Genomic DNA, 13,858 nt, shown 5'->3' on the forward strand with positions numbered 1-13,858 from the left:
CCCCCCCTCACCACCGGAGAAGTCACCTAACTCGGCGGCGACTACAACATTCTTCCAGGTTCGTTTGGCTTCGAAAAATCGAATCTTATTCTCTCTGTGTGTGTGCCCATGAACTCAAAATTGTCTTCCGAGTAGACAAAAAGTATTGTCTTCCGAGTAGACAAAAAGTAAAAGTTTCCATTTTTATTTTAGAATTTTTTTTCTAGATTTCATTCGTTTGGTAGTTTCATCTGATTCAATTGCGTTTTTGGGTATGAATTTTTAAATCTAAAGTTGAGGTTTTTGATTTTGACTTGCAGTTGAAAGCAAAACCCTAGAAACCTAGTCTTCTCTTCTGGGTTAATCGGAGAAAGCTGATGAGGTCACGAGGTGATGTCTCTGAAGCTGATGGTAGATCAGAAGCTGGCTCTTCAAGAAGCGAAGATGATAATACACTTCTTAAGGAGAAAACATCAAGTTCGCTAAACGGGTCTCAAAGATCTGGCAAAAGTTTGAGAAATGACGAGCCTGGTGAGCTTAACTACGGTTCAGATTCTTCTTCTAAGAACACGAGCAGCAACCCTATTGAGTATACTGAGCAAGAACGAGCTGAGCTTCTAAGAAGGTTAGATTCAATCAAAGATCATCTCCTCCGTGGTGGTGGTGGTGGTAATGCAGTTGATAAAACTAAAGAACAAGATCAGAATCAGCCATTTCTTAGACCAGTTCATCTCCATGGTCCTAATCCTAACCCTGGTCCTTCTTATTACCATCCATATCCAGAGCCAGTTCCTTACCCTGGAATGTATCCTCAAGGTTACCAAGATCCTTATGGGTATCAAATCCATAGAAGGCCACCCCCAGTTCCTAATCCTAACTGGTATCCTCCTCCTGGTCATTACCCTAATCAGATGACTCGTCCATATCCTGTTGGTCAATATGTTGAAATTGGTTCTGATATCGTTGAGCCACATTCATACTATCCAGCTACACCAAGTAGGTATGGTGACTTGCCTCCGTACAGTCCTGTTTCTTCTCACCATCGTGGTGAGAAACTTACTACACAGTACAGTGATATGCCTCCCTATAGCCCTGTTTCTTCTTACCATCGTGGCGAGAAACTCATGGCACCTTACAGTCCGCGTGCCAATAACAACAGTTCGAGTTTTCAATCTTCGATGGGTTCTACAGGTCCTAGAGGTGGTTACGCAAGGTGGCCAAGTGATCTTGATTCCGAAATGGGTGGTGGTGCTTTTGCTCGTGGTTATGTTAAGAAAGCTGTGTCGGATACTGATGCTCGTCGTTGCCATCCTCTTGGTGGTGGTGCTCCTTTCATAGCTTGTCACAGTTGCTTCGAGCTGCTTTACTTGCCTAAGAAGAAGCTTTTGGCTCAGGAAAGGAGGCAACATAAGCTTCAATGTGGTGCTTGTTCTGAAGTTATTAGTTTCACAATCGTTGATAAGAAACTCGTTTTCTCTTCTGGTAATGAGGAAACCAACCTAGTCTCTGAAGAGGTTGAAGATAGAAGCACAACAAACACAGCGGTGGTAGAGGAACTTTCTTCTGTTGATTTCAACAACTCAGGTAGCGATCTTCAGTGTAAAGATGAAGAAGAACCAATACAGAGGAATGATCAGGATACTATGGTAAGCATCCGGTCTGAATCTCAACACTCGGATGATGAAGAGAGATCAAGCATTTCTAGTGATCAACAACAGAAGGAGGTCAAATCTGTTCGTCGGCGAGGTAAAGGCTCAAATGCGTCTGAATCAGCTGCTCCTGATACTAGTGCTAGTCTCCTTGAACTTTTTGAGTATTCTAATGTAAACCGAGCTGCACTCGCTTACGGAATGGCGCAGTTAGGTTATGAAAAACCGGATAAGCAAAAAAAGTCTTACATGAAACAGGACTCACCGAAACCGGAATCAGTAGCTACAGAGACAGAGGTTTCTTACAACGGATACTCTAACACAGAGATCTCTGAAGATTCAAGGTACTCAAACGGAAGAGAAGACAACAACAACAACAGACCAAGAAGCAGAAAGGGTAGTGAGTACGGGTCCACAGAGGTCACAACGAGGTCCTCTACTGATCTGAATGAAGATGAGATGAAGTCATTAGAGGTTTGGGTGAATGGACATCTTATACCGGAAGATCTTGTTAGCAGTGCTGAGAAAGTTGCTGGACCAATCCAAGCTGGAAAGTATTGGTAATAATACTTTCAACATTCATTGTTTCTCTCTTGGTTTTTGATTTTTGCCTGTTTCAGTTACTAATTTATGTCTCTGATTCAGGTATGATTACCGAGCTGGGTTCTGGGGCGTGATGAGTAAGCCATGTCTCGGTATAATACCTGTAAGTCCCTTCACATTGTTCTCTAGAATTAATTATTGTAACGGTGTCATCAAGTTGATGAAGAAATGGATGGCTTACTTGTTGTTGTTGCAGCCGTTTATTGAAGAGTTTAGCCATCCAATGCCTGATAACTGCGCTGCAGGAAACACAGACGTGTTTGTGAATGGAAGAGAGCTTCACAAGAGAGATTTCGAGTTACTAGTGGGTCGTGGTCTTCCTAAAGACAAGAACCGTTCTTACATTGTTGATATATCAGGAAGAATCCTTGATGGAGATTCAGGTGAAGAACTTAAGAGCCTTGGCAAATTAGCCCCAACGTAAGCATAAACACTTAACACACCAAAGTTAATTTTTTATGTTTTGAGATTTTTATTTGTTTTTAAAGTAAAAATGTTTGATAAACTTGAAAACAGGATTGAGAAGGTGAAGCATGGATTCGGCATGAGAGTTCCAAGATCATTAGCTTCATGAAAAGCTCTCCCACAAGTAATAGCAACACAACCAAATATGACTCTGCCTCTTTGTTACAATCTTCATATTATTTATTTGTTTTAAAAAAAAAAAAGTAATTGTAAAGTGTGCTTTTTTATTCACGACAAAGGGTTAGATTTTGATTTGACGATTGATTTTGTTTTTTTTTTTCTTCTAAAATTATCTTTGAGGAAAATATCTGTAATATTTTTTTTTGTCGCTGGTCTTGTACTCTTGTTAGTATAGGACGACGTAGACCTTTTTTTTTTTTTTTAACTCTCCTCCTCACTGGTCAAACTGAGTTGCTCGGAGCTATCAGAACCCGGTTAGGAGGGGGTTATTAGTGTTATGAATATACAAACCGGGTTATCTCGGTGTAAGGTTTGTAATATTTATTTCCCATTCTTTTTCCTTTTCCTAACTGATTTGTGATTTTTTGGTCAAGAATACGATATCTTCATGTGTTGGAATGATATAAGTTTGATTATGAACTTTATCTTTTACCTAACTTGTCACCTCTTTTATACTAACTCTTTCCTTTTCAGTTTTCACTGATTCGTGATTCGTCCATATATGTAGAGTAGTACACTTCCTCGAAGGCTTATTACTGAAGTGGTCCTTCCTTACATGACAAAAAGACCGTAGGATCATGGCCCAATATCAATATCAACATAGGGAATCTATTCTTAACAGAGCTTCGTGGTCCGTTGGTTTAGTTTTCATGTATCGATATTTTCTTACAAAAATACAAAAATAATGAGTAAGAACAAAAAGATAACTAACCAGTAGCGAGCATGATAAAAACGAGTGAGAAAAGATTGTCCAAGGAATCCCTCTATGCAAAAAAAATTATAAGCAATGAATGGACTCACTAGTCACTAGAGTGTTTCCCATGTCTTCTCTAATCTTATAGTACTACTAAGCTAGTGTTAATTCATTCACACTAATACTACCATTGTAAAACTTCCACCGAATATTGAAACAGTAATACCATCATCATTCTTTTACCATACAAAAATTAAATAAAACTTGTAGTGCTTGCTAAAATAGTAAAATGCAAAGTTCCAAGATTCAAGAAAAGGTTGGTAAGTGTTGTAACGAAGGGCTGAGGAGATACAAACCAAAAGTTTAAGATAAAAGGTGTGAGGACCAAAAATAGGGCATGTTCTTCTTCACACATAACTCTCAACTTATTCCTAATAATATTTGAATATAAATATAAATTAAACAAAAGGACAAGGAAACCATTTTAGATTCTGAAAATCAATTATTTACATACCCTCTCAAATCCCCTAGTCATATTTTAACTTTCTTTATAAAAAAAACAAAAAACAAAAATACGTAACCTATAAATTTATATTATTGTCATTTTGTCATGATCTAAATTTAAACTCTCATAATATATATCTAGAAATTAGGAGGATATATTATAGTTTAATAAATACCGTCTAAATACCATCAAAAAATTATTTCGAAATGTCAAATTTATGAGTATCAAATATAAATCAATTATGAAAAATATAATCAAATAAAATAGGTTTCTTACATTTACTAAAAGTAAATAAAATGTTTTTTTTTTCTTCTCTCTATTTTATTATTATTTTTTAAAAAAGAAGTAAATAAAGAAACTAAAAACATCTCTTTCTTTCTTAAATCACAGAACGTTTTCATCTTCGAAGCTAAAACCATCTCTGGAGGCCAAGTATAAAAGGGACCATTGATTGAATAGCTTCACCAACTAATTTCACTTTACTGTTCTCTCTTCTTCTTCTTCTTCTTCAATGGAACAGCAATTAACACTTGTATTGCTTGATAGCCCAAAAGGCGCCAAGATTGTAGAAGACGCTTCTTTTCCTTCTTCTTCTTCTTCTGTTCCCTCCTCCTCCTCTTCCACTGATCATCGTCGTCATCGAACCTTGGTCAAGTTCTTCGTTTACTTGTCTTTAGTCGCTCTCGCTTACTATTTCATCATCTCCAGTTTCACCGTCTCTCCAATTTCCCCAAATTTGCCGGATACTTCTTCCGCAAACGGTAAAGCAATCATCTTTCTTTTGCAATTTTGGTAAAAAGATTACAGATTTTGTCAGATTACGGAGTCTTTAGGTTTCTTGGGTGTTTAATTTTGGAAACCCTAACCTCTAATTAATGGAAATTTATAAACTTTATCGAGTCGAGAATTTCTAATTAGGGTTACTGTGTTGTTGTGTTTAATGTTTACCATGTGTTTGATGAAATGTCTGTGTGAACGAACATTGTTTGTTTGCAGGTTCATCAGCAAAGTGTGATCTTTTCACTGGAGATTGGGTACCTGATCCATCTGGTCCTCTGTACACCAATCTCTCTTGCCACCACATTCAAGATTTTCAGAATTGTCTTTTGAATGGACGCCCTGATGTGAATTATCTCTTCTGGAGATGGAAGCCTCGTGATTGTGACCTTCCTCGGTTCAACCCATCTCAGTTTCTTGATTCTGTCAAGAACAAATGGTGGGCTTTCATCGGTGATTCCATCGCTCGTAACCATGTCCAGTCTTTCATCTGCATTCTCTCTCAGGTTTATTCTATATATTCTTTGGTTCTTAGGTTTCCTTAGACTACAAGTAATCAAGAATCTAAATTTATCTATTGCTCAGGTGGAAGAAGTGGAGGAAATCTATCATGATAAGGAGTTCAGATCCAAGATATGGAGATTCCCTTCTCACAACTTCACACTATCAGTCATTTGGTCTCCTTTCCTTGTCAAATCAGAAACACCGAACAACTCGGATATCCAGCTTTACCTCGACCAGCTCGAGCCCAAATGGACCGTGCAATACTCTAAATTCGACTACGTTGTCATCTCTGGAGGCAAATGGTTCCTGAAAACCACAATATTCCATGAGAACAACAATATCACAGGCTGCCATTACTGCCAAGGCAAAAACAACCTAACAGACCTCGGCTATGATTACTCCTACCGCAAAACCCTAAACCTTCTCCGTGACTTTGTCCTGAACTCAACCCACAAACCGCTTGTTCTGTTCAGAACTACAACGCCTGACCATTTCGAGAATGGGGAGTGGAACACTGGTGGGTATTGCAACAGAACGATGCCGTTCAAAGAAGGTGAGGCGAAAATGAAAACCGTTGATGATGTGATGCGTGATGTTGAGATTGAGGTGTTTCAGAAATTCGGGAAAGGTTTCGGTTTGGGATCCAACATTAGACTACTAGACACGACTGGAATGTCTCTTCTCCGTCCAGACGGGCATCCGGGACCGTACCGGCATCCAAATCCTTTTGCTGGAGTTAAGGATAAGAGCCATGTTCAGAATGATTGTCTGCATTGGTGCTTACCCGGTCCAATTGATTCATGGAATGATGTGATGGTGGAAGCCATGCTTAACCGGGAACGGGAACTATACGATTTAATCGGTTAAAAGTAGTACTCGATGTTGCTTTGCTTGTACGTAGCTAGTTACGGTCTATATAGCCGTTCGTTTTCCCACTTGTTACTTTGTTAGTAAATATATATATGAAATTTGTAATGGTTCGTTTTACCAAGAATCCTTTAATATCTAAGGATGACTTTCGTAAAAACTAAGAAACTGATATGTCACTTCCAGTTGATCAATGAATTTACAAACATAATCAATTATATAGGCTAAAAATATTGAAATAATTAAAACAAAAAAGAGACATAGAAGCCTGTGATTATAAAACATCGCATCATCTACTTCACCACGCTTTATGTTTTGATTACTCAAATCTAGTGTGTATATCTCCAATCTTGTAACATCATATATTATTTATTACTCCCTCTGTTTTTGTTTAGATATCGTTTAAGGTTTATTTTTTTGTTTTAAATTACTTGTCATTCCCAACTTTCAAGGTAATTTTTACAATAAATTTTTAAAAATAATCTTATTTAATCTTTGCTCAAAAAAAAAAACCTTATTTAATCTAATACAATTAAAAGATTTGAAGAGTCACGTAGTCTATTTGCTATGGATATAAGAGGTTAAATTTGTCAACTTACAATGTTTCTTAATCTACTCAAAAATCTCTAAAATGACAATTAAACTAAACCGGAGGGAGTATTTTATAATCAAGTTAATAATGCTATTTTGGAATATTTTGAGAGTGTGTGCTAACCTTGAAAGAAAAACTTAGATGTATGCTATTTGAGGATAGTTCTAAACATTTATTACTACCAAAAAAAAAAAAAGTTATTCAACATTATTTCCTTCTTCAATTCTTCGATTAACACTGTCAGCTAGTCAGATCTCATAACTTCCTATGTTCTTTTGAACCTCATACAACTTCTTATATTTTTTGAGAATAAGCGTAACTTATGTAACAATGTTAATGAAGAATTGAAGAAGCTTTGGTGGGTTGATGGCATGGATATGAGGTATTTAACACCTTCTAGCATATATAGTTTACTAGAATCACATATGGACTTTGGTGGGTGGATGGCATGGATGGCTTTTGGTGATTCCTTAATGCCACTAAAATATATCTTCACCCATATTTCAAAGGTAGTAAGAGATTTTGCAATATATTACCATATATACCCAATTAGGTTTAAAAATTTAGCACGGATGTATGGCAACTGAGTGGTCATTCATGGATGTGTGGCAACTGAGTTGATGGAGACGATGAGCATATGTACATCATTCGCACCTTCAAACTCTGGAATGATATTTACAAACATCATCAAAAATTTAGCATTGACAAAGGTTAAGATGAATGAATAAATTGGTGTAAATAAACTGAATCAACAACAAAAATTTCTCGGCTCATCGAGTCAGGATTTAGGAGGGGTGTGATAAAAAACTGAGAGAACCTGACAAAAGAATAAGATAGTGTTTTAAGTGTTTATAGAAAAATAAGATAGTGCTTTAATTGTATTTATAGAAGAATAAAAAACACTACAAAAATATAGAGTATTTATAGAAGAATAAGATAGTGTTTTAAGTATTTATGCTATAATTGACTTAGACTTAATTTTATATAATTTTTTTTTAATAAACGATATCAATATGTTGGGCAAATTAAAAAAAATTATACACCGGGAAATATTTGCTTCTATAATAGCACAAGTACATATAAAATATTATGTTATTTTTGAGCGCCTAAACAAATTTTATGTGTCTACCTCTGGAAAAAAATCAATAAAAAATAAATTAAATAATGTTTTGGTTCTTCATTAATATTTCCTAAGGCAAAAGAGATTTCGGGGCTGTTATTGGAGAGGTGATTTATAAATCCATATTGAATTGTAAATTTTAGAAATCAAAATACATGGATTTTGAAATAACATGTTTTATCCTTAGATTTGAATCCTTCTATTTTACACTTTCAAATCCATTCAAATCCATTTAAAACATAATGTGGATTTTGAAATCCAAAAACAAATCATTGAATTAATAACATGGGATTTTAAGAAGTATTTATAAATCATAGAACCAATAACACATCATTTTGATAAGTATTTTAAAATCAATGATTGAATAACACATGATTTTTGTCTGGATTTCCAAATCCATTAAAATCATAGAACCAATAACCCCTCTTCATTTTATACTCTCTCAAGAAACAAATGGTTTAGTTAACATATGGAAAAAAAACAAATGAAAAAACATGGCAAATGCCAAAAAACTCTTTCTAAAGTATATAACAATAAACATAGTATAGGTAACATATGAAAAGAGAAAAAACAAATCAAGAGAGATTGAACAATTTTCACAGCAAAGCAAGGGGAAAGATATTGGGCCTTCGGTTAACAAATCTTTTTAAACATCAGAGCTATTGAGCCTTTAATATGTGAAAGGAATTTTGGCAACGTCGTTTAATTTTAAAGGAACAAATGAGAGAACTCGTGTCATTCTACTTAACCAGATGCAGCGATCCTGCCGTTTTCTTATAGCCTGTGGAGGTGGTCACTAATGACATAAGACATACGATGAACGTATATTCAGTAATTTGAGCAAGTTTTGAAAGATATCGAAACTTATTTTTTGACATTGGAAGATATCGAAACAAATAATGCATGATTTTAATAAATTTGTTTAATTTGTTTTCTAGTATTGATCATATATTAATTTGACTTATTTGGTAGATAACAACTCGTATATTGTTTGTTCATTATTATATAACTCGTCGAAATATATAGTATTAAATAAAATTATGAAACCATATCTGTTTTAAAGTTGTATTGATGTGACAGCCTTATAGACTTGGTCCTTTTAATTGATAGTATAATAATATGGGAAATTGGCAAAACTAAACTAAGAAAAAAACTAAAATTAAATCCCTAACTACTCTAACCATAATATGTATATAAACTACAATATGTACAATCTTGATTCTGTCAAGAACAAATGGTGGGCTTTCATTGGTGACTCCATCGCTCGTAACCATGTCCAGTCTTTCATCTGCATCCTCTCTCAGGTGGTTCTCAGGTTTCCTTAGACTACAAGTAATCAAGAATCTCGATTTAACTGTTGGATTTGTTATTTGGTCAGGTGGAGGAAGTGGTGGAAATCTATCATGATAAGGAGTTCAGATCCAAGATATGGAGATTCCCTTCTCACAACTTCACACTATCAGTCATTTGGTCTCCTTTCCTTGTCAAATCAGAAACACCAAACAACTCGGATATCCAGCTTTACCTCGACCAGCTTGACCCCAAATCGTATAGTTCCCGGTTAAGAGCCATGTTCAGAATGATTGTTTGCATTGGTGCTTACCCGGTCCAATTGATTCATGGAATGATGTGATGGTGGAAGCCATGCTTAACCGGGAACGGGAACTATACGATTTAATCGGTTAAAAGTAGTACTCGATGTTACTTTGCTTGTAGCTAGTTACGGTCTATATAGCCGTTCGTTTTCCCACTTGTTACTTTGTTAGTAATTTAAGATTTAACCCGCAGTACACTGCGAAACAATATTTTTAATTTTAAAAAATTTAAATTTCTATTGTATTTATTTGTTATTTTCTTATTGTTTTATTAATTTTTAGATTGTATAGTTATGAATATTTATTGGATTTTAAAAATATAAAATTTTACTGGTATTTGATATAAGTATTCCAAGTATAGGATTTTGGTAGTGTTTTCAAGGTTTTAATTCGTGTGTTATATGTATATAATACATTTATCTCCTAGTACACATTTAAAGTGTTTAAAAAAAAAAACAATTCCACTTAACTTCCTATATGGGATTAATGCCAACCCGTCTCACCAAAATCAAAATAAATTTTTGCGTAAAAAAAATTAAAATAAGTTTTTAATCAAGTTTAATTATATTAATTGTTTTTACCAAATTAGCATATTTTTATAGTTTATAATTTTCCTTGGCAATATATATAGTTTATGATAATTAATAAAATTTAAATTATTTTGGTAATTTCTCAAAAGATAAAAAATAAACCAAATTATATTGGGGGGGGGGGGGTTCANAACATATTTTACGTGACATTTTTTAAAATAATTATTATCATTATTTAGTCAATTCTTAAACACAAAACAAAAGGAAAAAAAAATAAAAAGACTTCAAAAACGTTTTTACGAAGAATTATTGATAAAAATCAAAAACTAAACAAATACCATTCAAGATTATTTTGCAAGAACTATAATCTATACCAAAAATAAAAAATAAAACCATAAAACAAAAAATCAAATAAAAACTGCAGAATAGTTGATATGTACAATTTTTTTTCACATTAAAGAGTATATAGACATATGAAAATAATTATTATAAAAAATGCTTAAATAAATAAGAAAGGGAAATTGGATCCCTTTAAAACATTGATATTGTTTCGACTGTATCATTGAGATTTGTAGAGATTATAGTAATCAAATAGTATAAATAGTGTTCAAAGTCGAAATCCTTATAAACCTAATCATGATGCAAGATTTGACTAGTACGTACTTTGAAAACAAATTGGCAAGTATCACCGAATGAAAATAACATTAGGGGAGAGTTCTCAAAAACACATATCGTCATCACATAAAAGGTTCAGTCATAAAGCATTGCAAAGTAAAGTAGTACTCGATGTTGCTTTGCTTGTACGTAGCTAGTTACGGTCTATAGCCGTTCGTTTTCGCACTTGTTACTTTGTTAGTAAATATATATATGAAATTTGTAAAGGTTCGTTTTAGGAAGAGTACTTTAATATTTAGGATGACTTTACAAACATAATCAAAACTAAGAAACTGAGATGTCACTTCCAATTGATCAATGAATTTATTAGGGATATAATATCCCACATTGGAAGTTAAGTAGAATCTTAAGTGGTATAAATAAGATATGAGCCTCTCCACTCATTGTCAAAATTTACAAACATAATCAAATATACTAGATATTCACCCGCGGTACACCGCAGGGCTATTTANACATATCGTCATCACATAAGAGGTTCAGTCATAAAGCATTGCAAAGTAAAGTAGTACTCGATGTTGCTTTGCTTGTACGTAGCTAGTTACGGTCTATAGCCGTTCGTTTTCGCACTTGTTACTTTGTTAGTAAATATATATATGAAATTTGTAAAGGTTCGTTTTAGGAAGAGTACTTTAATATTTAGGATGACTTTACAAACATAATCAAAACTAAGAAACTGAGATGTCACTTCCAATTGATCAATGAATTTATTAGGGATATAATATCCCACATTGGAAGTTAAGTAGAATCTTAAGTGGTATAAATAAGATATGAGCCTCTCCACTCATTGTCAAAATTTACAAACATAATCAAATATACTAGATATTCACCCGCGGTACACCGCAGGGCTATTTAAAAAAAAAAATGTTATTTGTTTTGTAGATTAACTATATTAATAACTAATATTTAATTTGTATTTTAAAAAAAAGAGTACAAACTTATAAATATAGATATATATTAGTTAGTGTAGAAAGTATTTTGTTTGAGGTTTATTGTTTTATATTATAGGAACTATAACATACAATTAAATAAGTAGTGATTTATAGATGGAAAATAATGTGTGTGTTTATAGAATTAATTACTATTGTTTTATAAAATTGGAAACTTAATATTAATTATAAACTTAATACTTAATGTTAAAGGGAGTTGTTCATATTGTTTTGGTAATTTTATTAGGATGGAAAATCTTGTTTTCCAAAATCAAAACTCAATATTAATTAATTAAATTAAAAAGAAATTAATAATTAATGAGTGGCATGCTTGTAAATATGTTCTAACTTCAGGATTTATTTGCTAAATGTATCCAAAAATGTATATATAGATACGCTAAAAGAATTGAAACAATTAAAACAAAAAATAGACATATAAGCCTATGATTATAAAAGGACGCATCATCAACCTCACTACGCTTGATGTTTTGATTACTCAAATCTAGTGTGTATACACTGTTTCGTCTAGTTTAGTCTACTTATTCATTTTTTTTATATGTAAGGTTATTTTGACTTTTGATTGCGTTTCTTTTGTTAGGTTCTCTCAGTTCTTTATCACACCCCTCCCGAATGCTGACTCGATGAGCCGAGAAATTTTTGTTGTTGATTGAGGTTATTTACACTATTTTTATTCATTCATCTTAACTTTTGTCAATGCTAAATTTTTTGATGATGTTTGTAAATATCATTCAAGAGTTTGAAGGTGCGAAGGATGTACATATGCTCATTGTCTCCATCAACTCAAATGCCATAAATCCATAAATGACCACTCATTCAATAGATTCACAAATGGTATGTACAGTAAAACCTCTATAAATTAATAAAGTCGGGACCATGAAATTGTATTAATTTATAGAGGTTTTAATTTATCGATAAATTAATAATTATTAATTTATAGAGAGACTTTTCAAATTTGATAAAAAAATATTAAAAATAAGATTTAAAATCTTTATAACTAATATTTTTATAAAATCAATTACAATGAAAATAACAATTATCATGTTTTGAAGATAGTATTCAAAGTTTTTTATATAGTAAAAATATTAAAAATGAACTCTTATAAAAATTAATGTGTAGATATATATATATATATATATATTTAGATAGTTTTATATAATTATTAATTTATATTATTGATGGGACTATATATTTACAAAGAAATTTCAAAAAAAAAAATTATTTTATTATATTATCGAATAGTGTCTAAAATTACACTAGTCCCAACTTGGGACCGGAGAAATTTATTAATTTATAGAAATTATTAAACATAGAAGCCTGTGATTATAAAACATCGCATCATCAACCTCACCACGCTTGATGTTTTGATTACTCAATGGTGTGTATATCTCCAATCTTGTGACATCATCTATCATTGATGTGGATATAATTTCTCATATGTCAATGCATTTATCATTGCAAGAAACAAAAGGTAGGACAAACAAGGGAGATATATATAGTCTCTCACCTTGCCAATGGGTATATATATATAAGTTTGGTAAACCTCTACTCCCCAAATTGAAGTATTTATAAGAAGTCAAACCCTATGGCAGAAGGAGCTACACTCATGCCTGACTAAACCAAAGCCCTACTCACAAATAGTATAAATTGTGTTCAAAGTCGAAATCCTTATAAACCTAATCATGATGCAAGATTTGACTAGTACGTACTTCGAAAACAAATTGGCAAGTATCACCGAATGAAAATAACATTAGGGGAGAGTATTTAAAAACTCATATCGTCTATTACATAAGAGGTTCAGTCATAAAGCATTGCAAAATTTTTTTTTCAAGTTACAAACATGGGAAGCAAAAGAGAAAGGGACAAGCGGAGGGAGGCCTAATTAGCCCTTAAGGGGAGGCTACGCTTTCCATGACGGGCTTCTTAGTCTTCTTCTTTGTCTTCTTCATAGTCTTCTTCTTAGTCTTCTTCTTCAAAACGTCGCGGAGGTGGAGTCTTAGCTGAGGCGGGGAGCTTGGAGTAGACTCAGACAGTTTCCCCTGAGTATACTCAGACAGTTTCCCCTGAGTATGAGATTCAGATTCAGATTCAGAGTCAGAGTCAGAGTCAGATAGCTGCTGCTTATCATAATCTCTTGGACGACGCTCATCGGCTTCAAACAAAAACGAAGGGGGGGGGG

The 13,858-nt window shown here is 33.4% G+C and overlaps 2 protein-coding genes and 1 pseudogene across 2 annotated transcripts in view; all 3 read left to right on the plus strand.

Annotated features, from left to right (window-relative positions):
• The window catches only part of LOC104712573, a 5,448-nt gene extending 2,230 nt beyond the window's left edge, over positions 1–3,218 (plus strand). The window contains exons 2-6 of the mRNA XM_010429501.2: positions 9–58; positions 300–2,188; positions 2,274–2,334; positions 2,428–2,651; positions 2,748–3,218. Of these exons, the coding sequence (XP_010427803.1) occupies positions 357–2,188; positions 2,274–2,334; positions 2,428–2,651; positions 2,748–2,805 (2,175 nt within the window). The 5' untranslated portion in view covers positions 9–58; positions 300–356 and the 3' untranslated portion in view covers positions 2,806–3,218. The remainder of the gene's footprint in view (positions 1–8; positions 59–299; positions 2,189–2,273; positions 2,335–2,427; positions 2,652–2,747) is intronic.
• On the plus strand, positions 4,462–6,343 carry LOC104712584 (protein trichome birefringence-like 26). Its single transcript, XM_010429511.2, has 3 exons — positions 4,462–4,836; positions 5,072–5,358; positions 5,438–6,343. The coding sequence occupies exons 1-3, from the start codon at positions 4,587–4,589 to the stop codon at positions 6,221–6,223; spliced, it is 1,323 nt and encodes a 440-aa protein (XP_010427813.1). The 5' UTR covers positions 4,462–4,586; the 3' UTR covers positions 6,224–6,343.
• LOC104746900 overlaps positions 9,141–13,858 on the plus strand; it is a 6,891-nt pseudogene continuing 2,173 nt past the window's right edge.

The sequence above is a fragment of the Camelina sativa genome, chromosome 2 (assembly GCF_000633955.1).
Source record: "Camelina sativa cultivar DH55 chromosome 2, Cs, whole genome shotgun sequence".
NCBI lineage: Eukaryota > Viridiplantae > Streptophyta > Magnoliopsida > Brassicales > Brassicaceae > Camelina > Camelina sativa.